The sequence below is a fragment of the Epinephelus fuscoguttatus genome, linkage group LG22 (genome assembly GCF_011397635.1).
Source record: "Epinephelus fuscoguttatus linkage group LG22, E.fuscoguttatus.final_Chr_v1".
Classification (NCBI taxonomy): domain Eukaryota; kingdom Metazoa; phylum Chordata; class Actinopteri; order Perciformes; family Serranidae; genus Epinephelus; species Epinephelus fuscoguttatus.
Genome location: NC_064773.1, coordinates 7,200,927 through 7,225,794, shown reverse-complemented (window position 1 = coordinate 7,225,794; position 24,868 = coordinate 7,200,927). Strand labels below are relative to the sequence as shown.

General features: G+C 43.8%; 2 protein-coding genes across 4 annotated transcripts in view; both read right to left on the bottom strand.

Moving 5' to 3' along the window:
- Positions 1-24,868, bottom strand: part of dclre1c (DNA cross-link repair 1C, PSO2 homolog (S. cerevisiae)) — a 126,997-nt gene that overhangs the window by 63,273 nt on the left and 38,856 nt on the right. The window lies entirely within an intron of this gene.
- lamb1b (laminin, beta 1b) overlaps positions 1-24,868 on the bottom strand; it is a 44,955-nt gene that overhangs the window by 11,549 nt on the left and 8,538 nt on the right. Inside the window, exons 3-23 of the mRNA XM_049566793.1 lie at positions 23,892-24,027; positions 19,161-19,234; positions 16,400-16,588; positions 16,222-16,285; positions 15,256-15,458; positions 14,797-14,917; positions 12,955-13,143; positions 10,934-11,110; positions 9,592-9,704; positions 9,407-9,486; positions 8,210-8,345; positions 7,966-8,124; positions 7,322-7,455; positions 7,118-7,238; positions 6,680-6,866; positions 4,940-5,083; positions 4,628-4,859; positions 4,391-4,554; positions 3,956-4,180; positions 3,107-3,324; positions 2,260-2,356 (exon numbers count right to left, since the gene is read on the bottom strand). Of these exons, the coding sequence (XP_049422750.1) occupies positions 2,260-2,356; positions 3,107-3,324; positions 3,956-4,180; positions 4,391-4,554; positions 4,628-4,859; positions 4,940-5,083; positions 6,680-6,866; positions 7,118-7,238; positions 7,322-7,455; positions 7,966-8,124; positions 8,210-8,345; positions 9,407-9,486; positions 9,592-9,704; positions 10,934-11,110; positions 12,955-13,143; positions 14,797-14,917; positions 15,256-15,458; positions 16,222-16,285; positions 16,400-16,588; positions 19,161-19,234; positions 23,892-24,027 (3,163 nt within the window). The remainder of the gene's footprint in view (positions 1-2,259; positions 2,357-3,106; positions 3,325-3,955; positions 4,181-4,390; positions 4,555-4,627; positions 4,860-4,939; positions 5,084-6,679; positions 6,867-7,117; positions 7,239-7,321; positions 7,456-7,965; positions 8,125-8,209; positions 8,346-9,406; positions 9,487-9,591; positions 9,705-10,933; positions 11,111-12,954; positions 13,144-14,796; positions 14,918-15,255; positions 15,459-16,221; positions 16,286-16,399; positions 16,589-19,160; positions 19,235-23,891; positions 24,028-24,868) is intronic.

The window sequence follows — 24,868 nt, the reverse complement described above, 5'->3', positions numbered from 1 at the left end:
AATGAGCTGCACACACACGAATCATATCTCATGAGAACTCCAACCACTTGCATGAAAAAAAAGACCTAATGAGTGTAAAAGGAAATATAACCACAGGAATACAGTACAGGCAGGAAGCATGAGGACAGTGATGTTTTCCATTGTTTCGTTCTCTCCAGCACACTGGATCTGAAATTAAACAGCGACCACGAGATTTAAGGCTGTCTAGGAGCGTTCACATCCTTATTGGGTGAACAGTGAAGGACTCGTGGCCTTCTTTACCCCCCCCCCAGTGTTAGGACAGAGATCTTACACATACAAACAAGGCTAATAAGGAGTTTTTATTGTCCCAACATGTTCTTGGCTTGCCATGTCTCGTCCCTGACCTCAGTCAAACTGTGAATATGTTTTACAAACTGAGGTCCAGAATGAATTTGGCTGCAGTTCCACAAAACCTAGATGCAGATAAAGCTGAGATTTTCCAGTTATCCCGCCTGACTTTAGTCGTGACTCCGTTTCATGAAAGCAGTGGCACATGTTGCCGTTGTGAGAGGTTAGATGAATATATTATACCTAGATTTTAAGATTTTACCGATTACTTTTAAGGCTCTTGATCTCTCTCCCAGCTATATCTCCGACTTCTATGTCCTTGAGGTTCTCGGGCAGCAGAGGCTTTTTGTCTGTTCCAGAGGCCCGGCTGAAAACTTAAGGGGACAGAGCATTTGCTGTCAGGGCCCCGAGGCTCTGGAAGAATCTGCTCGAGGAAATCAGGTTGGCCGACTCAGTGATCTCTTTTAAGTCCCTTCTTAAAACATACTTTTATCGGAGAACCTTTAAGTTCCTTTAAGTTTTAAGTTCATTTAAGCTGTCTTCTATTTCCTCAGTTTTTAACACTATCAGTGCTTTTAAAAGTTTTTGTTTTCATGTCTTTTCTGTTTTAATTATTGACATGTAAAGCACTTTGTAACTCTGATTGAAAAGCGCTTTAGAAATAAAGATAATTATTATTATTTTATTGCAGTTGTTGAGATAATTAGAGATGGCAGATAAAGTTGCAAAGGTGATAAGGGCAATTTTTCACACCAGACAGGGCCTCTTATAACCTTTTGAGGCTACTTATGCATTCAGCTGATGTTTTAAATGGTTGGTTTGGAGTCACCAAAGTCACACGATAACATGAACTCACTAACTCATCAAGTCAGCCGTAGACCAGCAGCTCCCGTGTTCAGCGGGCTTCAATTAGTCTGGTGGCTTTGACGAGAGCATAGATGAGGAACTGAAGCCTTTAATGGCTTTATCGCTGGAATTTTTCAGTGGCTAAAATATGTTTTGCTGCTGCCCCCATCCACAGCAGTGCATTACTTAGCTTCCATGTTGGTACTCCTGCCTGCTTCTCCAAACTAGGGGCGCTCTGACGGCCACCTACTGTTTGTAATATCGTACTATGGATAAGTACTTCACACAACACCACTTCAAAAACTCCAAATTATCCCTTTAAATTCTCTTCAACTCTTTAGATTCCCAATATGTGGTCAATTTATGAAAATAATGGCTGTTTGGAAAGTTTTCTGCAACATTGTCAGAGATATGAGAGCCGCCGGGTCAGACCGGCCGTCTGTCATGTGATACAGTCATGTTGCCTGAGTTTACTTCGGTGTGAACAGTCTGTTGGTAAAGGCAGACTTAATCATTGCAAGAAATTACTTTATCAAAGATAAATGATGCAAGAAAATACATCATTTTAATATGCAACCTATAATGCATTCAGCTGGTCCGCATGCTTTTTCTCGTTGTTTTATTAAAGCTGCTGTTTTCTTTTTTTTACATATATGACATGCTTTGCTTCTTCGTATGCTTCCATTATTAGCTGGTGCTTAGTGAGTGTAAATCATGCAGCATGTGTCTCCATTTCAGCATCAGTGAATCTGTGATTGACTTCATGGTCACGTGGCTTCACCTGGTCGCAACATGAAATGCATAAAGCCACAAAGCACCGACTAGACCAGGTCAAGCCTCGCTTTATCCGTTGGCCTGGATTTCTGAATTCTGCTTTCTTGAAATACGCCCCATTGCAAAGGAGAGAATTTGTAACCACGTATTTAAACCTCTATGAACTGACTTGTCCACTGGAGGGCAGCGGAAACAAGCTGCAAACACAACTTTCAGATATTAAATATTCATATAAAATAAACTGAAGTAATAGATGTGTCAGAACAGACTCATGAACCTCCCTTACGTGTTGGGAAACTTTTTTTCCATGTAGATATATACACGACCTACCGTGACATTTGACCTCTGGATCCCCCCAGAAGAGTTCCCTGCACTCTCGACACGTCTTCCCACCAAAACCGGGTTTGCACAAGCACTGTCCTGTGACCTGCGGGAACACCAAAACACAAATAACATCAGGTCAGCAAAATATTATCAGACAGTGGGTGTACGGGTTAGAAAAATAAAACATAGATGGAGGATTTGTGTCTTAAATTGTTAAAGTTCCGGACTAATGTGTTTTGTTTCAGGTCTTTTCTGTCCCATTCAGACACAATGGACCTTTGTAGTTAGATACAACTCGCTCCTCTTACAGAAATGTGTATTCAGTTATTCCACAGTGTATTCTGAGACTTCCTTCCTCTGATGGAAAGCAGCCAGTAAACACAGAAACCCAAATGTTTGTGTGTGTGAGTGTGTGCACACTAGTCTCCTCTGTATGTGCACGTTTCTGTGGATTCACATGCAGATCTGTGAGTGTGGGTAAAACAGAGCTGCAAAGAAAAGCAATTCCCAAACAGCTGGAGTCTGTATATAAAAAAACCCCACACAAACACTCGGTGATTAGACAGGTTGGTCACAGTGATTTACTGCCGCCCTGCAGCTTTATTCTCAGTGAGAATTGTTTGGAAAGCATCCCAACCAGCCACAGCATTGTGTAAGGAAAACTGGAAACAGCATTTCATTGAGAGACGAGAGTTTGTGGTGCAGCGCTGGGATTCAGTTCAGCTATACATCATAACGTGGGAGAGCAAACCGGAGCAGCTGCAGCGATGCTAATGCAGGAAATGATGCAGACAGATGTTGGATGTTGGCGAGTGGATACGGCTCCTGGATTTCATCGCAGCGTCTGACTCACCTCGTTGCAGGAGGATCCGAAGGAGTGGACGGGGTCGCAGTCGCAGCGCTGGCAGCCCGTCCCGCTGGCGATGTTCCATGTATCAGGGGCACAGCGGTTGCAGTTCTGACCGACCACGTTGGGCTGGCAGGGACACTGACCGCTCTGCTGGTCACACTGACACTCATCAGGGGACGAACAGGCCCGAGGTGAGGTGCCCACTGAGTAACACATGCACTCTGCACAGGGGAGGGAAGAGGTTCAGGTTATAGCTGCGTCTTTGGGGTAAGATTGGTGAAGGTAGTTTGTGTGATTTATCTTTATATTTACAGGAACACAGCAGAATTTTGGGAGATTTTCAAACTTAAACACACAACAAGAGGGTTCCTGGTTCAAACCCAGGGTAGTGGAGCCTCTCTGTCTGGAGTTTGCGGCTTCCTCCCACAGTCTAAAAGCCACGCGGGGGGGCTGGAGCCTATCCCAGCTGACACTGGGTGAGAGGCGGGGTGCACCCTGGACAGGTCGCCAGACTATCACAGGGCTGACACATAGAGACAGACAACCATTCACACTCACATTCACACCTACGGACAATTTAGAGTCACCAGTTAACCTGCATGTCTTTGGACTGTGGGAGGAAGCTGGAGCACCTGGAGGAAACCCACACTGACACAGGGAGAACATGCAAACTCCGCACAGAAGGGCTCCCACACCCTAAAAACTAGGAACCCTCTTTCTTAGTCTGAGGCGAAAGTGTTAAATTTGTATTGATATAGAAATTAAATTCATATCAGACATGCTAAATCATGTATACATGTATATACCCGTACATACAGTAAGTCACAGTGTCACATAAACATCTGTACTCACTCCTGCAGCTCTGAGTCGCAGCAACGCCGTAGTAACCCTGTCTGCAGTGCTGACACCCGTAGCCCTCAGTGTGGTACAGGCACTTGAGACAGGCGCCCGTCCGAGCGTCACAGGACCCGGGGTCGTGCATATCAATGTTGCCGTTACACTGGCAGGGCATGCAGCGCCCACCAGGCACCAGAGGGTTCCCGAAATAACCAGGAGCGCACTCATCACACCTGGCACCTGGACGAGGACAGGAAACAGGAAGTGAACTCATGTTTTTTAAGTTCAGCGGGTTAATTAGAGGGGACCTGAGGTGATGTTTGGGTTTGATGTGAAGACGCGATGATGTACGCAAACATGTGATGCTTTGAGCAATTAAAAAAGCTGCTTACATAAAAACAAATCTGTTATTCCTAACTACTGTGAGATGCTCCGTGTGTGTTTCTATACCTTTGTAGCCGGCGCTGCACACACACACCAGCTGGTTCGTGTTAGCCAGAAGGTAACAGCTGTCAGAAAACTGGCGTCCACTGCGCGGCCCATCGGGGCACATACAGGGGCGGCAGTGGCTACCTGAGCCCAGCTCTGGGTCACCATGGTAACCATCCAAACACCTGGAGGTAAAGAAAGGTCAATATGGGAGATGCTTTGACTTTAATCCTTCTGACTCAGCTTTGTGGGGCGTACCTCTCACAGTGGTGTCCGGTGGTGAAGTCCCTGCAGCCCTGACACTCTCCGGTCTGAGGGTGGCAGTACTCACTGTGGCCGTTACAGTGGCACGGTCGGCACTGAGGGAAGCCCCAGAAGCCCTGCAGGCAGTGGGAACACTGGCGCCCTGTGGCCCCTGGAACACACTCGCACTGACCCGTCGCCTCGTGGCAGAAAGAAGTGACCGCGCCCCGTGGGTCACAGTCACAAGCTGAGGGTGAAGTTTGAGTCATTACACTTCCTGTTTCTGAGTTAAATAAACATCAAACTACATTTACGTCAGACACTTACATCTGCAGCCAGAGGGGCTGAACAGGTACGTAGCCGGGGCACAGTGCTCACAGTTCCTGCCAACAACGTTGGGTCGACACCGGCACTGACCTCCACTGGCCTCACACACGGTGCTGAGTGAACCCTGAGGGTCACACTGGCATGCTGGGAGCAAAGACAAGGTACAGAAACGTGGAGATTTATGTTAAGAGAAATTTCTATTGTACAATAATTAAAACAACAGGATGAGTGAGTTTATCTGGGATATTTTAAATTTTAAAATCTCACATAAATTTTACAAGTAAAACAGAAGTATGCAGAGCAGTGACTATATCCTCCCCGATGAATGATTAACTCCTCCTTTAGGTAAGTCAATAAATACAAATGTCTGTGATTATATTATGTTTGCTCAGGGTTCAACGTCAGGCAAGCAAAGGGGTTTTTTCAGTGTCATCAATGTTAAATTTGGTGGCATCTGACATATTAAATAAGGCACCACTGTTGTTAGAGCTGAAACAATTAGTTAATTGACAGACAGGAAATAATCAGCGACTACTTTAATAATCAGTGAGTTCCAGTTCTGTGCTGCTTTTCTTTGACACAAGTGACAGTAAAAATCATCTGTGGGTTTTGGACTTTTGGTTGGATGATTTAAAGATGTCACTTTGGGCTTGAAGAAATGGTGATGGACAATTTTCACTCACTTCTGACATTTTATCGACCAATCTATTGTTAGAATACTTGAAATAATACTAATAATATTCATTAGTTGTAGTGTAGCTGTGAATAATAGACAGAAAACCAAATAAACAAAAGTAAAAGTCCAGTAAAACAAAGAAACTGGATAGAAATAATTAAAAAGAGCTCTTTTTTATCTTTGAATTGATAATTTTTCAAGAAGAAATCGAGTTAAAGGTCGAGTGTAAAGGATTTAGTGCCATCTGATGGTGAGATAACAGATTGCAACCTGTGACTCTGGAGCGCCTCTCTAGTGGCTCCCTGTGGCTTTGACGAACAAATTATATGGAAATGACTAGAGTTTTTTTTCCTTCACATTTCAACAACTAAAATATACGTAATACATCTGCTGCCTGGCACCTTTCATCCAAATTTTGCCGATCCTCGATAGCAGTGGCTGGTCTTGAGTCTTCCTAGCTGGTTAGCTATGGAAGCCAAATCCAAAAAAGTGAAAGTCTCGTAATAAAATAGAGAATTTGGAAGTGTGTGGACAGATTTGTTTGCTTTTACTGTCAGCTCTGCAAAGATAAATCACCAAATAATCATAAATAGTGCCCATCTTATGCTAAGACTATGAGTATCGGCTAATTTCGATATAATATGCTAATAATATTGCCTTCATTATAAGGCTCAAATATGTTTTGTGGCTCCACACAAGATTTTTTAAATCATTTTGGGTCAAAAATGGCTCTTTTGACAGTAAAGGTTGCCAACTCCTGGTGTAGGAGAACTACAGTTGCCAACGAGAAAAAATGAATGGTGCTATCTAGAGCCAGTGTTTGATTTGTCCGCTCTGGGCTACTGTGAAACAACATGGCGGACTCCACGGAAGAGGACCCGCTCCATATGCAGATATAAACAGCTCATTTTAAGGTAATGAAAACACAGTGATTCTTAGTTTCAGGTGATTATAAACTAATGAAGACATAGTCTGCCAATATATCCTCCTGAATCCTTCACACTGGACCTCTAATAAGAAAATGCCTCTGTACAAACACACATTACACACACTAAACTACACACCCATGGCTCCTTTGTGCAGCAGAGCAGAGACGCTGAAGATGTAGTCGTTACAGATGTCGGTCAAGGGGCTTTTGACGACACTCTGGCTGCTCTCCAGACACCGGTAGCGCTGGAACGTATCCCACGCTCCCTCACCATCGACCCCATGGAACATGTCCAGCTCCCTGACCCGAGGCATCAGCACCAACTATAAGGAGACAAGGAGGAGGACGAGATAGACGAGGGGTCGGGGGAAGGGAAACCATAATGAAAACACAGGTTTGAAGGAGTGGAGTAACAGAGTGGAGGGAGTTATTTTAGATGGTTAAGGCACCAAATAAGCAACCAATCATGGCTGATTGTAGCATCTATAGTTTTATCTCTTAGTAGTTAAAAAGACCGACAGGAGAACAGGTCCTTTAAGATAAGTGTGGAGTTAAGGAATGAAACTCAACATACGGAGTCGATGAGTGTGTACGGGCTCTGGATTTCACTGGCTGACGAGTAGAGAGGCAGACTGAGACGGACGGTATAGTTCAGTCCTTCCTCGAAACACACCGGCCTCACCAGCAACACGTGTCTGAAACACAACAGACGGTCGGTCAGTGTGTGGCAGTGAATGTGTCACCACACAGACACAGTAAAGTGAACTCAGGTTTTTACCTGGATCCAGGTGGAAGAGAGATGGACTGCTCGTCTCCACTCTGGATGGAGTTGCTGCAGTGAGCGGAGTAGTCTGGAGGGTTGAAGACGGGACGCTGCACTCGGACGTTCACCTTCTCCCACTGCTCTGGCAGCTGCAAACACACACAGACACATTATTTTTATTCTTGAAGGTTAACTTTTGAAAATTTCAGACCTTGACCCTAATTTTTCATGTTTTTGTGTCTTAGTGACTAATGGGGACAACAGTGGCTGACACTGGCCCATATGGGCACCACTGTTGCCTTGACTCCCCACATGTTTTCTAGCTCCTCTTTCAGCCCTTGGTATTTTTCGAGCTGCTTGCGTTCCTTCTTCCTGATGTTGCCGTCGCTTTGGATTGCTACATCTGTCACCACTGCCTTCTTCCGTTGTTTGTCCATCAACACGATGTCCGGTTGGTTAGCCATCACCAGTTTGTCAGTCTGGATCTGGAAGATCTGGAACTTCCAGCCCATCTCAGTGCAGATGTTCCTGTACACTATGCCAGCCACCTGGTTATGGCGTCCCATGTGATCTCGATTTCACTCGGGAGACTGTTCTAAGTGTCTGACAACTTCATGGAAAAGAATAATTGCCTAACGTATAAAGACAAATCCAGTTACCTGCGGCTCATAGCGAATAAGGATGTCATAGTCCATGGACTCTGGGACATTGTCAATGTTGAACTCTAGGTGAGCTCCTTCTGGCACATTAGCAAAGCCCATACCGGTCCACGTAGGACTGCGATCCAGAGGGTACGGCCTCGGTACCACCGTCACACCCTGACAGAGAGAAAAAAAATCAACAGAGCTGTAATTTACATGTCTGGGTAAATTTTTGGCATAGTACAATGATAAACACACTCACAGGTCCGTGCGTGGCATCCTCTGCCTCGTAGGTGTAGTGATCCAGAGAGATGAAATAGAAGCCAGACTCCACCTTATCGCAGCGCCGTCCAAACATGTGCTCCCTGCACACACACTGTCCTGTGTGAGGGTCACAGCTGTGCAGAGACAGAGATGGAATGAGTACCTTTATTGTTCATGTATTTTAATTTGCTGCTTTTTTATAATTGCACAGAAGTAAAATAGAGATGTGCCTGTTTTTGTGAATACTGTAAGTGTCCTACAGTAGCCCAGAATGGACAAACCAAACGCTGGCTCTAGATAGGACCATTTGTGTTTTCACATTGTTATTCAGTGTTTTACTGGTTTAAATCACAGAGTCTGTTTGTTTTGGAGAGGAACCGACCATCATCATCTGCTTATCCAAAGCCAGGTCGCCAGTACAACAGGCTGAGCAAAGTATTCCAGACGTCCCTCTCCCCAGCAACACTTTCCAGCTCCTCCTGGGGGACCCCAAGGTGTTCCCAGGCCAGATGAGCTATGTAATCCCTCCAGTGTGTTCTAGATCTGCCCCGGGGCCTCCTACCAGTGGGACGTGCCCAGAACACCTCTAACAGGAGGCGCCCAGGAGGATCCTGATCAGATGCCAGAACCACCTCAACTGACCCCTTTCAACGTGAAGGAGCAGTGGCTCTACTCCAAGCTCCCTCCGGATGTCCGAGCTCCTCACCCTATCTCTAAGGCTGAACCACGGAGGAAACTCATTTCTGCCACTTATATCCGCAATGTCATTCTTCACTGACCAATGCATACTTGGTCAAAGAACCCCTGAGGATCATGTTCCACCAGGACAGCTACAAATTAGACTAATTTTAGTTGGCTGAAGGCCAAGTTAAATTTGGCACAGTGCCATGTAGGTAACAGCATACGTGATACCATTTTAAGAATATAAGCTGTGCCCCCCCACTGTGTATCATCAATCACTTGGCTTCGCATGTAGCAAATGTTGATCTGAGCTCGTAATAAACATGCATTAAGAAAGAACTCCGTAATCGGCCTCATCCTTGCATTCTTCAGATCATCACAGAAACACCTACTCTCAGTTACATTACACCTCTGCACTTGGGCTGTTACATCTGACAGTAAATGTAAAATAACATTGCATACCATGTTTGTAAAACCTAACAAAGTACTAAATAAAAGAGATCTTTAAACATACTTGTTGTTGACAGCTCCGCCCTGATCGCAGTCACATGGTCTGCAGCCGTCCATGTCATTGGACAGACCCCAGTGCTGCGGCTACAAGGGAGAGAACAGACATTTGTTCATACACACACACACACATACACACATATATATGGATGTAAAATATCTAAATTGAGGCTGGCAGTTGTTTTTACGCACCAGACACTGATCACAGTTATGTCCGTCCACGAGGCGTTTGCACAAGCACCTTCCTGTGTCCGCATCACAGGTGCTTCCTCCGGGCAGAGTGCCCAGCGGGTTACAGGTACAAGCTGCCAAAACACACAAGCAAACAATGAAACATCAGATTCAACTGCATCTGTCTGTCTGACTGTAGTTTATCTGCACTCTGTGTGGTTGTGTCAGTTTTTACTTTAAGTCCTCCAATAAAAAACAACAAAACGGTATATTTTAAATATTCCTTGATGTCACGAAGAAATCAAATCTCTTCACTTTTCACCACAGAATTCAATTAATTCACCCATTAATAATGATGAAATTAAGGTATTTTTCTTGGGATTTTAAGGGGATAATTATTGGATTGGAATACATACGTATAAGGTGTATATTTAATTGATTATATGCATGGTTTAAGAAGTTCTGACTTTGCCTTTTTTAATTAAAGGACAAATTAAGGGACCTATGACTACCACACTCAACACATTAACCTAAGATTAAGAAATTTGCCATGTTTTCAGGGGTAAATTAAGGAGTAAATCATGGTATTTTAAAGGATTCTTGTTTCACGGTGGGTGTAGTTATCCATAAACATTCAACCATCATCCAGTGACTAATTTTCCTTATTTTATTCATTAACAGTTTCACACAGAGAGCAGCAAACTTAGCCTGGTTCCAGACCATAGACCCCGCCCACTCAACTGAGTAGGCTTGCATCTCTGGTCTGGCATACTGCAATGAATTTGCGATTTATCTCGTCCAGATGATGGATGGACCAATGAACGCCGGGGGTGGGGGCGGGTCTAGCGATTAGCCAATCAGCGCCACGCTGAAGTCAAGCTGTACACCGGTGGGTAACTGGTGAGGATAGCAACAATGGCAACCGCTACAGATCCTACAGACCACATTAACGATGCTGTCGAGGTATTTCGCCACTACTCGCGTTAATGGAGGACCAAATTAAGGAAGCTGCTAAACTGGATTTAATGGCGATGCAGCTGGGCATGCACATCGACGGAGACATTTTAAACGGGCAATGCTCGCTTGTTTTCGGCACCCCCGAGGCATGGATACTAATGACGTCAGATTCTGGGTGAGTCGTTGATCTCTACTGATTGGTTAGGGAAAAATCAAATTCCCTCCCCCTTGTAAATCGCCTTCAATGGAGGTGATGTCAGACTGAAGGTTCTGGGAGCTTCAGTCTGACACTCAGGCTACAGCAAACTGGGAACAACTACTTTGGTTTTCTTAAGCAAAACAACAACAAACAAACAAACAACAAATATTGCAAAATATAAATGTATGTAAACTTTAATGGACTTACCCAGGCAGCCATCAGGCCCCTGTCCCAGTCCGTGGTGTCCCTGCCGGCAGTGGTCACAGCGCTCGCCCTCCACATTGGCTTTGCACCGACACTGGCCTGAGATCATCCCGGCTGCCACGTCGGTGTGCGAGTCACACAGTCCGCCCTCCAGAGACCCGGTTGGGTCACAGTTACACGCTGTGGAGACATGAAAACACAACATTAGGACATGTGCATAGGTTTTGTTTCAACACTGGGGGGGTGAGGTATACTATGTGAAGTGTGGGGGGTCTCTGGGCGTCCTCTGTTTGACCATCAAACACTTTATGCACCAATCTAAGGTGGTTTATTTATATTTTTACTTATAAAGCCCTGGACTTTAAAAGGTCATATGTGTTGTTATGCTTGTCTTGCTTGGACAGGTAGAAACAATAAGAATTTGTTAAGTTACTCATCAGTGCTGCAAGTTTTTGAGTTGTTTAAGAATCAGTAATGAACGTTACTTTTGTTGGACAAAGCATATTTAATTCTACTACATTTATATTGGATTGTATGTTTTCTTAATATGAAAATAAACCTTTCTTTAAGTGTTCTCAATTTTCTAGCTAACATTTCTTGGTGCAGGCTTTTTTTCAGAACATTTTAAACATTTAAACATTTCCAAATTATGCTTTTAATAAGGAGATGGGGATAAAATCGGCTCTTTCAAAAAGTGTTGGTGTGGCGGGCGACCTCTAGCTCAACAGGTAGAGTGTTCCCCCAATGTAGGCCAAGTCCTGCATCAAGCAGGCAATCTTTCAGTGCTGCTTTGAACGGCAGCATCAGCTGACTGTCGGTGATCAGCTGTTGCTGCCCTCCTCCCATCCACCCTTCCATCATCACATCCTAATTCTGTAGGAAACATTGAATGCTCATAATAATGTTTAAAAATATTGCAACATGCACCGCAATTGAATTTTACAATTTAAAACACAGCCTTTTGCTAAAGAGGTACAGTACAGAACCTACGACTACCAGAACATACTGCGCCGCACCAGCCAATCAACACTCCCGCTAGTGGGTGATGTAATGCAAGCTTGTCTGTTTTGACACAGGAAACAATATGATGGCTGGCTGGTCACAAACAACCTCTAATTACAGTTGCAGGATTTGAGCTGAGAGATGAGCAGGGAGATCTGAGCGCTGGTAAAATGGAGGGAAGTTTACCTCAGTTCCTTTACACAGACTACCCACATTGTTATGATACAGAGCTGGTTGAAAATCAGCAAAGTATCCCTTTAGGAGACATTTCAGCCTTATCTTTGGCACTGGAGCAAAGATTGAAAGCATAAATGTGCTCAGTGAATTTCATGGCAATCTTTCAAACATTTTCTAATCTGAAAAGGGGAACTTTTGGCCCAAGGGTGGCACTGGAGGAAAATGAGTATCCAAAACTGAAAGGTTGTGCTTACCAAATTACGTGGAAATCTGCCCAGTAGATTGTGATAGCTGTTGTGTAAAAGTGAAAGAAGCTGGCCTGATGGTGGAGCAACAGAAAAGACTGGAGCCTCAACACACACCTCCAGGAATCACAGATATACGCAGCAGATTTCTATCTGGTGTGTAATTGTTGAGATATCTTGCTCTGTAACAAAGTGATGAATGAGGGGATTTCCCCACATGATGCTAGAAAACATTAGCTTATCTTGTAGTAACATTACTTCAGCAGTAAGTTATTTGTGAGTGAAAACGGACACGATCTGCAAAAGCAGTGTGTAATTTAAAAGTTGAGTCTTGCACAGAGGAAAAGAGAGGGGGAGGCTGTATTTCATTTTACTGCACTACTTCCACTTGTACCCAGCACTCAGCAGCTAATTACAATCATGATGACAACAGCTACTTTCTGCTTCTCACTTCAAAGGCAGCAGCTCCAGATGGTGCTTGTCTGAGACAGAAACATGTCCTGGAGGAGGACACCAACATTTTAACAGACTGCTGGTGTGATGAGTAGAGTGGACCGTGAAGACTCAGTGGAGAACAGGGGTTACGCAGAGGTGACTTACGCTCACAGACGTTGGGGTCCCTCAGGTCTCGGTTTGGGTGCTGGTAGTAGAAAGGTGCACACTGCTCGCACTGTCGGCCCACAGTGTTGTGCTGACAGTCTTCACACACGCCTCCACTCCTGTTGCCAGTCGTCATGTAAACAGCAAGGTCGAAGTGGCACGATGTGGAGTGATGGTTACACTCACACTCTGAGAAAGAAAGTGAGATTGACTGAGACTGGTAGAATTGGATTTGCATAGTCTTATAATGAGTATTTATTTATTGTCTGTGGTGTTGTGCTGTGATTTTGGGCATTTGCAGTCAATAGATTAATGTATTTGTTGTTTTTTACTGTTGTGTTGCTTTGATTTCATACTGCAGACACTGTCATGTCAAAGGCAAATTTCCAACTGGGACAATAAAGCCTATCCTAGCCTATCCCTTCCTAGCCTAGCCTATCCCTTCCTATCATATCCTAGCCTAGCCTATTTTATTCTATCCTAACCTATCCTATCCTATTCAATCCAATCCAATCCTAGCCTATTTAATCCTATCCTAGCCTAGCTTAGCCTAGCCTATTTTATCCTAACCTAGCCTAGCCTATTTTATCCTAACCTAGCCTAGTGTAGCCTAGCCTATTTTATCCTATCCTAGCCTACTCTAGCCTATTTTATTCTATCCTAGCCAACCCTATCTTATCTCATCGTTAGGCTATTATGGGATAGGCTAGCCTATCCCATAATAGCCTATCCTATCCTTGCCTAGCCTAGCCTAACCTATCCTAGCCAAGTCTGACCTATCCTAGTCTAGCCTACCCTACCCTTACCTATCCTAGTCTGTCCTATCCTAGCATAGTCTAGCCTAGCCTATCCTATCCTATCCTTGCCTAGCCTAGCCTATCCTAGCCTAGTCTGTCCTATCCTAGCCTAGCCTACCCTACCCCTACCTATCCTAGTCTATCCTATCCTACCCTATCCTAGCATAGCCTAGCATAGTCTAGCCTAGCCTATCTTATCCTAGCCTAGTCTATTTTATTGTTTTCATCTGTGTTATACAGTATATGGCTGCAACTAAGTATTGTTTCAACATTGTTTAATTGGTAAGCATACAAAATCTTAAAAAAAAAAAGGGAAAAATGCCAAATAAATTTAAAGGTATACTATGCAGGATTTTCTGTTAACATTACGTAACGTTAGCTAGTTAGTCCACGTTCGTAACATAGTTGGTTACGAGCGCTGGCTAGCTAACTTGCTCCTAGCTACAGCGGCACAATTTAATCAGCTTTGACGTTGTGACTAAGTTTGGTTTACGTGTGGAGATAGCGGTCAAATGGTGGCAACAGTGCTCCACTGTTTGTTTGCAAATTCCCATTTAAAAAGAAGATGGAGAGGAAGAAGAGGCAGTTTAAAGAAAAAGGCTGTCGTCAATTCCAGTAAGTGCAATGTGCAATTTAGGATAACACTACCTTGTTGAAATTATAGAGTACTACATTTAAGTGTACTAACTGAATGTGTGCGATTTGAGACACACTCCAAGACTTTGCCAGGACCTTTGAACCCGGTCACTCTACCAAGGATACAGAGAGTAACGAGTTGATAATTCTGTCTGATATCAGGCTAATGAAAACTGAAAGGAGGGTGAAAACCACTTGCTAGCTTAGTAAACCGCACAGGCTTTATGCTAAGTAACATAAACTAAGCATTAGCATTAGTTAAGCTAACCTGCTGACTCTACAGGAGCTCCATACTGTATGTGCAGACATGAGAGGGGGGTTAATCTCACCATCAAACTTTTGTCAAGAAAACAAATAAGCTTCCCAAAATGCATAAAAGTTTACTCTGTCTTAATGTTTGTGTTCTTACTCTTGCAGGCGTGGGTGTTTCGTCCCTCTGCAGGTCTCCAAGGCGAATCCTGGTAAAAGTCTTTGCAGCGTTCACAGTTCAGTCCCTCAGTATTGTGATTACACACACAGCGGCCATGGACCTACACACACACAAAATAATAAATGAACACCATTTCTACTACCAGACACAGTTAGGATTAGGACCCAGTCCCAGTTCTAGAGCTTTCAATCATACCACATGATCTTCATCAGCAGATGGGAGTTACCCAGTTGTCATGAAATTGGAGATATTCAAAGTCCCATTTTTTGGAGCACTTTAGAGACTTCTAGTCCTTAAAAGTTGTGCAACATTTACTCAAGAGTCCTTAAAGTGCCCAGAAAAAAATCTGAATGAATTAATGTCAAATTAAAATTAAGATTGAAGCTTGTATGTTTTATATTCTCCAATCTGTTTCTGTGAGTATGTTTTCAGTTGTACCATGCCCTCAGCTCCCACTGATTCTCCATCGATCGGGGCGCACTCGGAGGCGTGACCGTAGCAGAAGCAGTTGCCGCGGACGACCATGTCGTAGAGGGCGTAGTAGTACTTCTCCGTCACCTCGTCACGGGAGTCGAGCAGGTTGTCGCCCAGCGTGTGGAGCTTGATGAACTTCACCCGGAGGTTCGTGATCTTCAACATGTCTGCACACACACAAGAAATAAAGAGCAGTAAGTATATCTGCAACAGGGTCAGTTATACAGCAGTAATTGTAAATATTAAGTATTTGCGCTTATCATAGTTGATAAGTGGAACGTTTGCTACTCAGTTTCTGTTCCTCTACGTTCACCTTTGGGGGTACCCCACCTATAAAGGGGCGTCTCCTGCCTTACTTCTCCTCTTTTGCTGTTGTGCTGGTGGGAGAGGTAAGCGACATTGCTCTTGTAGTAATTTCCGTGTGTTAGAGCTGTTTAGCTGCTGATTTTGTTTTGTTTTCTCAGGAATAAATAGAGATCGCCTCCAAAGATATCCACAGTCTGGATAGTTTCTCACTGACTTTCAGACTTCAAAGACGTCACCGCCGCTGTTCCCCACACACCCACAGCATTCACCACATACTTAACATGAGGCCTCTGCCTTTGTGTGTGTGTGTGTGTGTGTGTGTGTGTGTGTGTGTGTGTGTGTGTTTTTCTCAGTCTGGATGTAGGTGAGTGCACAGACTGTGAGTCGTTCCCACATGTGAAATTCCGTGCAGTGCTCTTCCTGTCCAAACTCCGACCCCTGAAACTCTGCTCCAGGTAGGTGTTCAATTCATGTGTTTAATCTGAGAAGGAAACATGACTCTCTGACCAGCTGATCACAACTCACACATAATATGCACCCTGTGGTGTGAGGCCACCTACAGACATCGCTTCGTTTTAAGGAGACATAACAGTTTTAAAGCTGCCAAAGAACTGAGCATCTTACTCTGTATCCTCAGGCTGTAGGGGTCCTCAATGTGGAAGACGGGGTCCAGCACCCGAAATATCACCTGAAACAGACAAAATTAAAAGACACCTAGGTCACAGTTTGAAATGAACATGACTGGTGACACTCTTATCAATAGAAAAACCCTTAATGTAAAAATAAGCTAAAAAATACTCACCTCTCCCTCAGTGGATGGTTCGATGTCTGAGTAACGGGTGTCGCAGATGATTTCATCCACTTTGGCCATTGGCCCGGTGGACACACCAGGGAAGGACAACTCGCAGTCGTAGGCAAAGTAGCGATAAACCTGCCACGACTTCCCAAAGTTCATGGACCGCTCGATCACCATGGCAGCCGGCCGAAATGTCTGTCGACAGAGACAGAAGAAAAAATCACTGAAATGTTAAATAATCAGGGTTTTCAGCAAAACCTGCATTTTCTTGTAATATCAGATGTCACAATATCTCTGATGATGTTTTTTCAATTTGTTTTCCGTCCAAAAATCCCTTAATTCTAAAGGTAATTTACAGAAACCCTTAGATATAAATTGAAAAAATAAGGGTTTTTTGCATTCAATGTTGGCCATAATTTGTCGCCACCGTAGCAAATAAAGTTTATCTCCCATGAGATTAGATAAAATTAGGTTATCCAATAGATAACCAACAATCACCTTGCATCTCAGATCTTCATACTCATCTTTTGCTTAAATCAAGTTTTAAGAACTTTTTCATATGTATAAAGTACATTTTTAACTATTTTTCACAAGGAACAGATATCAAATCTGTATCTTCTCTCACATTCAAATGTCTTTCTGTGAATCATCCTGAAAATCAAATATTCTTGAGCTACTTCTGTCTTATTAACTTGACAGAGTTGTTACTTGTATTCCCTCTGTTATCATTTCACACGCAAATTTCTGTGTAAAAAAATCAGGAAAACTAGATTTACCGCCTCACAGATGTACACATCTGCGCACAAGTCAAGTTGCAGTTACAGTTTATAACCATATCTGTGAAAACGTGGATGCTTCACACACATCTTCTCCCCCGGCAGCACAGAAAATCTTTACACTCAAGATTAGTGTCACCAATTCAGCATCTGACCAAATGTCTCTCCTTCAGATCCTGCGGTATGACGATGCACGAAGCATTGTGATGTCACAGTGAAGTTTACTTTTGACCTTTTGGATATAAAGTGTCATCACTTCATCATTTTACCCTGTTAGACATTTGTATGAAATTTTGACATAATCAGTGTATGAATTCCTGAGTTATGGCGAAAAACACGTCATATGAGGTCACTGTGACCTTGAACTTTGACCTTCAGCAATTGCCATGGAAAATTATCAGTATGTGAATGTCATCGTGAATAATATCCAGAATGTCTGAAGTTTTTTTGTTTGTTTTTTTTTTTTTAAAGAGATTTTTTTGGGGCATGTTTTGCCTTTAATTGATAGAAAGGTTAAGAGGTGGAGAAAGGTGGTGAAATGGGGAGAGAGAGAGGCAATGACATGCAGCAAAGGACCACAAGCTGGGATCGAACCTGGGCCGCTGCGGCAACAGCCTTGTACATGGGACACCTGCTCTATACACTAAGCCACCGCCCTGGATGTCTGAAGGTTTAGATACTGTCAGTCCGCCATCTTCAGACTCCGATGTTAGACTAGCCCTTTATAAATAGGAATTGTGCAAATCTGCAGGAAAGCCCAATCAGTCTTCTTTCAGCATTCGCAGTATAAAAACAGTATTTTTCAGGGCAATGGGGGGCGTGAGCAAGTAACAAAACGTGTAGCTCAGCGTGTGACGAAAACAGTGATGTGGGAGGGAAGCCGCGGCTGGTCAGTCCTTCAGCGATTCTCTCATAAGTCGGCCCGTTCTTCACCGTCCCCGTCATCTGACGGTTAATGGCCTCTTCGTTTGCAAGGACAAGGAGGGCGCGCAATTCCTTGTCTCCCCAGTTGCTCATCTTTACAGTGTCTGTCAGGTTTGTGTTTCCCTCTTGCTACTGAATCACTGCTCTGTTACTTTAAGTTTTGGTACGACTCTGTCCATGCACGTGTGCTGTGCCAAACGCTTCTCAGATCTGATTTGTGTTGTAATAATTTGTGGTTCTCTGCATCAACCACCAAATTCTAATCAGTTCATTGTGGACCGCAAGTGGACGTTTTTGCCAAATTTGAGGAAATTCCCTCAAAGTTTTTTTGAGATATCACCTTCATGAGAACGAGGCTGACGCAAGGAGGGACAGTTTTTATGAATGAACAGTAACTTTGACCTTTGAACACCAAAATCTAATCGGTACATGTTTGTGCCACATGTGAAGCAATTCCCCTCAAGATGTTCTTGAGATATCACGTTCATGAGAATGAGACGAAGGGACGGACGGACAACCTGGAAACATAATGCCTCTGGTCACGGCCATTGCTGGTGCGAAGACATAAAATCAAACTACAGAGGTATCAAATACTCCATTTTCCTGCCATTTTTGATCCATATATTCTGTTTATATTTGATGTTTTCCTCTTAAATGTTTGGACACTAAAATAATAAACATGACTTGAATATAACGGGGTGATATTCCTGAGAGGGTGGAGGCTGTTGGAGGTGTTGATCCTCTCTGCCATCTAGTCCTAAAACAGGATGGGACAGGATACACATGGGAAGTGTGTCTCTGAGTGTGTGTTTTGACTATGATGTAAAGCTAAGGGCACAAAGCCAACCGGCTGCCGTCATGGCCGACCATGTGAAAGCAATGAGAGATGAGCAGCTTTTTTCTTACTGCACAGCCTCAAACTCATCTCCTCCTTCGCTTCCCACCGTCCTCCAGAGACCAGAACGATTTTCCACATTCCTCCACCACAGCTGTCCGACACTGTGTTTATCTGCGTGGGTGTGGGAGTGTGTGTGTGTGTGTGTGTGTGAGAGAGAGAGAACAGGCACCTTGAAGGTCATGATAAGGTGTGTGAAGTGAAATTCAGCGTCCAGGTCCAGCTGGATGGTCACATTCTCCACACCTACAGCGGAAAGAAAACACACAGGAAATTAACAATTAAATCTTTCTCTCAGCTGATTCCCATTCATAAAACTGTCAACGCACTCCACACAGACTTTCTCACACACATAAGCATTATTTCTTTCAAATATTTATGGATTCTTTCTGCATGTGTTTATGCAGCTGAGGCATCTCAAGCATTCACACATGAATCTAATCAATCTCAGGCTCCGGTTCTGGATTTTGTTGCAGCAGTTTCTCCTAAGCTCCTCACTGCGTGTACATGTACATGTGGTTTTAATCTACTTATTTACTACATTTAGTTTGCAACATTAAATCTTAAGGGTAACTTCTGTATTTTTCAACCTGGACCCTGTTTGCCCATGTTTTGTGTCGAAGTGACTATCTGTACGTTCACACCAACAGCGACCAGAGCTTCCAAAGTGGCGGAAATCATTCATTTTCAATGACTTGGGCGACCTGGTCGTCAGCCGCACGTCTTGGGTGAACAAACCGACCGCAGCGGAGTTTGAATGGGATGACATTTGTTTTCTGTTTTCATTGACCAAACATAACTTTGTGCAGGCCAACTATGAGCTTTTTGACTGGACAACAGCAAGAGGCAACTACGCTGCTTTCAAGCCAGTAGTCCGCTTTACTGTGCGTTCACACCAAAACCTGCCAGAGCAGCAAAGGCGTCAGGTCTAATTCATTTTCAATGGGTAGTGGTGACCAGAGGCGTTTTGCGCTGCAAGGCGGCGTTCGGCAAATTGAGCTGCAAATGACCAGGCACCAATCGAAAAGTAGATGTCCATTGCTTGTCTGGAACCCAGATAACATCCTCGGAAACTTTCAGTTCCTACCACACATTCGTTCCTACTTCAAAACAAGCAGCGAGCTGTCAAACTGATATGTTCAGCCTAAAGTAGAGCTGGAACCTCTCCCCATCCAGCCACAGCTCCCGCACCAGCCCATGATATTCCCCGTGCTGTTCACGCCCCCGGAGGATATCCTGAACCCAGACCCGACGGTGGTGCAGGTACCACACGGCAGCACAAATTTTAAGAGTGTCTTCTTCCATGTTGAATCGATACACTAGCGTGGACAAGCGCACGTACTTATACAAATTCTTTGTGTTCTGGAACGCTTGTTATTAGCGGGAATGCAATTCATTTTCTCTCCTTGCCACCAGTTTAACTAATCGCACTGTAGGCACTCTAACCCAAACCACTGACAGTGTTTCCCCTAGGTTTACAGCTTTGGAGGGGAATAACATCTAAAAATGTTGCTCATATTCAGTTCGGGTTCGGCCCACTTCACATGCTGCTGTGTTGTGCTACGGTGTATTCAAGTACTGGAATTTGTTATTTACGTGACAATGCCTGAACGCAACACAGGCTGTGTGTGTTTAATGTTTAATGTCAGACCTATTTAGATTTTTATCCTGTTTTCATTGTCCAAACGTTAAAGTTTCTGTACTCAGGCAAATGCACAAAGTCACATTTCTGTGCTCCAGCCAGTAACCTGCTTTGCGGCTCCTTTAAATTGAGAAGCATAATCGAACATTCAGAATTTGACGTCATGAGCGACTTGACTTGCTTTCGCTGCCACTAACATTTTACCAGCGGCGCTGCTAGAGCAAATTCAGCGATTTTGCTCCTCTGGCAGCCTTTGGTGTGAATGTACAGTTACGGCTGCACGATCGAACGATCAGTGATTCACGTGATGAGTGACTGGAGCGACCAAAGCTGCCACAAATATTTTTGACAGTCGTGCTTCTTGGGCATCCACGAGAGACTTTGCCTCTTTGGAAGCTTCTGGTCTCAACGTACAGTAAGGGGGAATGACATCTTTTGAAATTAGTCCAGTATTGAGTGAGAGCGCTGCAGCCGACAGCTTAAACAGGTGGCAACGTAACCATTCAGGGCATTTGTGCAATGTCAATTTACGTCCACTAAAGGTTCTTGTTTTTGCCGCTGACAGGCTCAGATTGATACTGTAAGAGTCTGACAAAATTATGGAAAGGATCCCGACAGAGATAGAACAAGATTCTTTAGGTTTAACCAGGAACAGCCCTGAAATCGCCATCACCAAACCCACCAGACTCCATTTTAGCATGTGAGAGCCACCGTATTTCTGCATTTAACTGGGTGAATTAAGGGTTTATTTGGGCAGTAGTGTCACTATTAGTAGCACTACATTTCTCGGTAGTGTGGTAACGTCACTACTTTCTGAGTTGAATGGCTTTTCAGTAACAAAGCTGATTAATTAACCGAATAGTGTGGTAGCATCCACAAAAATTACGAGCAAGAAAAGCTTTGAAGTGCAGCGGACTGTTCTTCTGCTGAGGTCTGGATAAAAGTACTAACCATACTAACATATATACATACTAACCCTTCAGTTTACCCCGCGTGCTGCTTCACTATTAGCTTTCCTTGGCAAGACCCGCCGTACTCTGCCTGTGATTGGCTACACTGCACCTCTTGATGTGTCTCTCATGTGTGTTGCCCACAGACTGTATATATTTAGTGGGTCTGCAGTGGACACCAGAGAAACAGACATAACAAGGCCCTAGAAAAGAGCTGAGAGACAGCTAACGCTAAATCAGCTCACGTTAGCTCTGTCAGTTTGATACATGAGTAAATATTTAGTAACATCTAATCTCTATGTAAGAAACAGTCTGTAGTAGTTTGTACTTATCCACTTCACAAACACTAACTTTAGGCTGAGTTTAGACTGAACAGCTGGTGCAGCCGGCTCCGAAAGCCAAGATGGAGCCGGAGGACTACTGCGAGGGAATTAGGAAATCCCAAGCAAAGCCATTGTGTGTCTGCAGCTTCCTGATGTTTCAAAGCCATCTGCACTGCTGGCCGCCGCTCCCTCCATGACTCACACCTCGGACAGATTCCCACAACTCAGAGGGAAACAGAGTAGCAGCGTGAATGTGGGAGGAAAGAGGGCAGGGTTTGTCCGTCTGTGTGGGAACTGTTTTACTGTAACAAGATTTCTTTCAGGGCTCAAATTAAAGATGTGAGTGTGAATAACTGAGGTAACTGAGTCTGACAGATTGGTGTTTCTGGCATCTGTTGGTGTTGAAACAGGCTAGACTAGTGACTTTAGTCCCTTAAAATACAGCAACATATTTAGTTTTTGAGCAGACGGTGGAACAGTTTGTATAAAACCATCAAACTGACTAAATCTTTTATCATAAAAATGCCAAAGATGTAATGGTTTCGCCCCTGAAATACGAAGATTTGCTGCTTTTTCTCATCTTAAATAAAACTGGATAATACTGAGGTTTGGACTGCTGATCGGACAAAAGACATTTGAAGTTGTCACTTATTGCTGTTTGCTTGATAACAGACATTTCTCACTTTTTTTTTTACATTTTACCAAACAATAAATGACTTGATCCAGAAAATAATCCAGGCCCAGTGGCGAGAAAACATTTTTGGCACTGTACATTTCTGCAAACCAGGATATGTTACATTTGTACGTTTCATCTTGGGGTTCAAGCTGCTCAAGGATACTTTGACATGCGCACTGGAGGAGCCGGGGACGGAGCTGCCAATCTTCCAATTAGTAGACGACGTGCTCTACCTCTGAGCCACAGCCGCCCACAACAAAACTGGATGTTTTTAGCCAGTCATCGCTGTTACCAGCTGCCTTTTAGGTGCCAAACGTGAGTGTTTTTTAGCGATCCCTTTGCTATTTTAGCTTGGGGAAAGTGGCACGAAATGCTGCTGTTTTTCACTGACACATCACTAGATACCGTGCCCCAAAAAACAGATATTTTAAGTCAAAACACTTTCTTTTTCAAACCATAACCAAGTGATTTTTATGCCTAAACGGTACCACGCGTTAACCATAGCATTGTGAAACACAAAGTTTCAGCGGATCTGCTACTGTACATCATGACGTGCAAATGTAATTTATCTGTGGTTTGCAGAAACATAAAGTGCCAACATCTTTTGTGTTGATAATCCATAATGAAAATAACCATAAGTTGAAGCCCTAGACAGAGGAGTCTGTCTCAACAAACTACAAGAATAAAATGCTGCTTAAACGTCAATGAATTAGCAATAAAAATCTAATCATATATGATCTTATTCAATTTTATTTATAAAGCCCAATATCACAAATCACTGTTTGCCTCAGAGGGCTTTAGAGCATATGACATCCCTCTGTCCTTGGACCCTCACAGCAGATAAGGAAAAACTCCCCCAAAAGAACCCTTTAACAGGGAAAAGTACAGGACTTGGAGTATTTTACGATGTGGTAATGTACTTTTACTTAAGTATCTGAATACTTCCTCCACCACTGACTGTTTCTTCTCTCTCTGATCCTCCGCTGTCTCATTACACACTTCCTTTCTTGCCCACTTTGAACACCTGTGTGTTCAACTGATGACACACATCTGTTTCTTAGCTGCACACCTGTTCTCCTCAGCTCACCTGTATGCCCCGCTCCCCAGGCCCGCTGTGATTGGCTGCAGTGAGAGGCCCTGTGATCTCCTCTCTACTCATTACTGAGCTGAGCTCTCATGAGAACAGCGTCAGTCACAGCTCACACGCTTTCAGCTGCTGTTCATTCATTTCACACCAGGAGTGCTCAGCGGGAGCTCTGCCTCTTTAATTCAACAACAAACACTTTTCTCACGCATGTTTTCCGCCTCTCACCGTTCTCCGACTGCCACCAGGTCTTCAGGCGGTTGGGGGCGAAGGTGGTGACCACGTTCTCGATGGTGTGGCTGACCTGGTTGGTGTCCTCGTCGAACATCTCTCTGGAGTCGCACATGAAACATTTTGTATCCTCCTGTCAGACACAGAGCACAGAGAGTCAGTTGCTCTGAGAGTTTAGCAGGTTTTGAAACGTCTGCCACCACCTGAATACAGTGAATACAACACAATGGTGAATGATATTCTCTTTGTTACTCTGGTTAATCCATGAAACAGGATATCAGCAGTTTCAATAGAAAGTTGGTCCAAAGAAAACTATGACACAGCAGGCTCTACCTATTAAGCCACACACGCTGTTGCTCAGGCCCCCTGGTCTGCAAAGGTTTTGTTAAGACAATTACAAAATAAAATTCAACATCCTGAACAAAACTGACTTTATTTTGGTCCATTTTTGGAGACAAATAGTGAGAAAACAATAAGCTCAGTTTGGGTAGCGGGGAACAGACAAATGCTGTGTTTACTACACACTTTTAAAGATGGTGCTGCTACTAAGAGGTCACACTTTACACCTGGTACATGCTGCGATTCTGAGCTGTCCCAGACAAAAGATGACTAACATGAAAGAAACATGTTGACACGAAGCAGTGGGAGTGCTGCAATCTGAGTCAGGAGAGATGCCAAAATGTAAAAATGTAAAGATTGTTAAAAAAGTTTGTTAAAAAATCAGGTGCTCTTCAAGACATAAGAAATTAATCGTCAAATTGAAGATGGTGACATCTTTGGTCGTGGTTCTGAAATGGTTTTCCTGCGTCACACAGTGAGAGAAGATCAGTAGCATGTTGCTGCAAAGAAGCTACAAATTCTTAAACGTAGATGCTTCAGACATGGCAGCACAGACGATCTATACAATCAGCACAGTTTCAAGGTGTTGACCAAAGATTAGAGTCACCAATTCAGTATCTGACCAAATGTCCCCC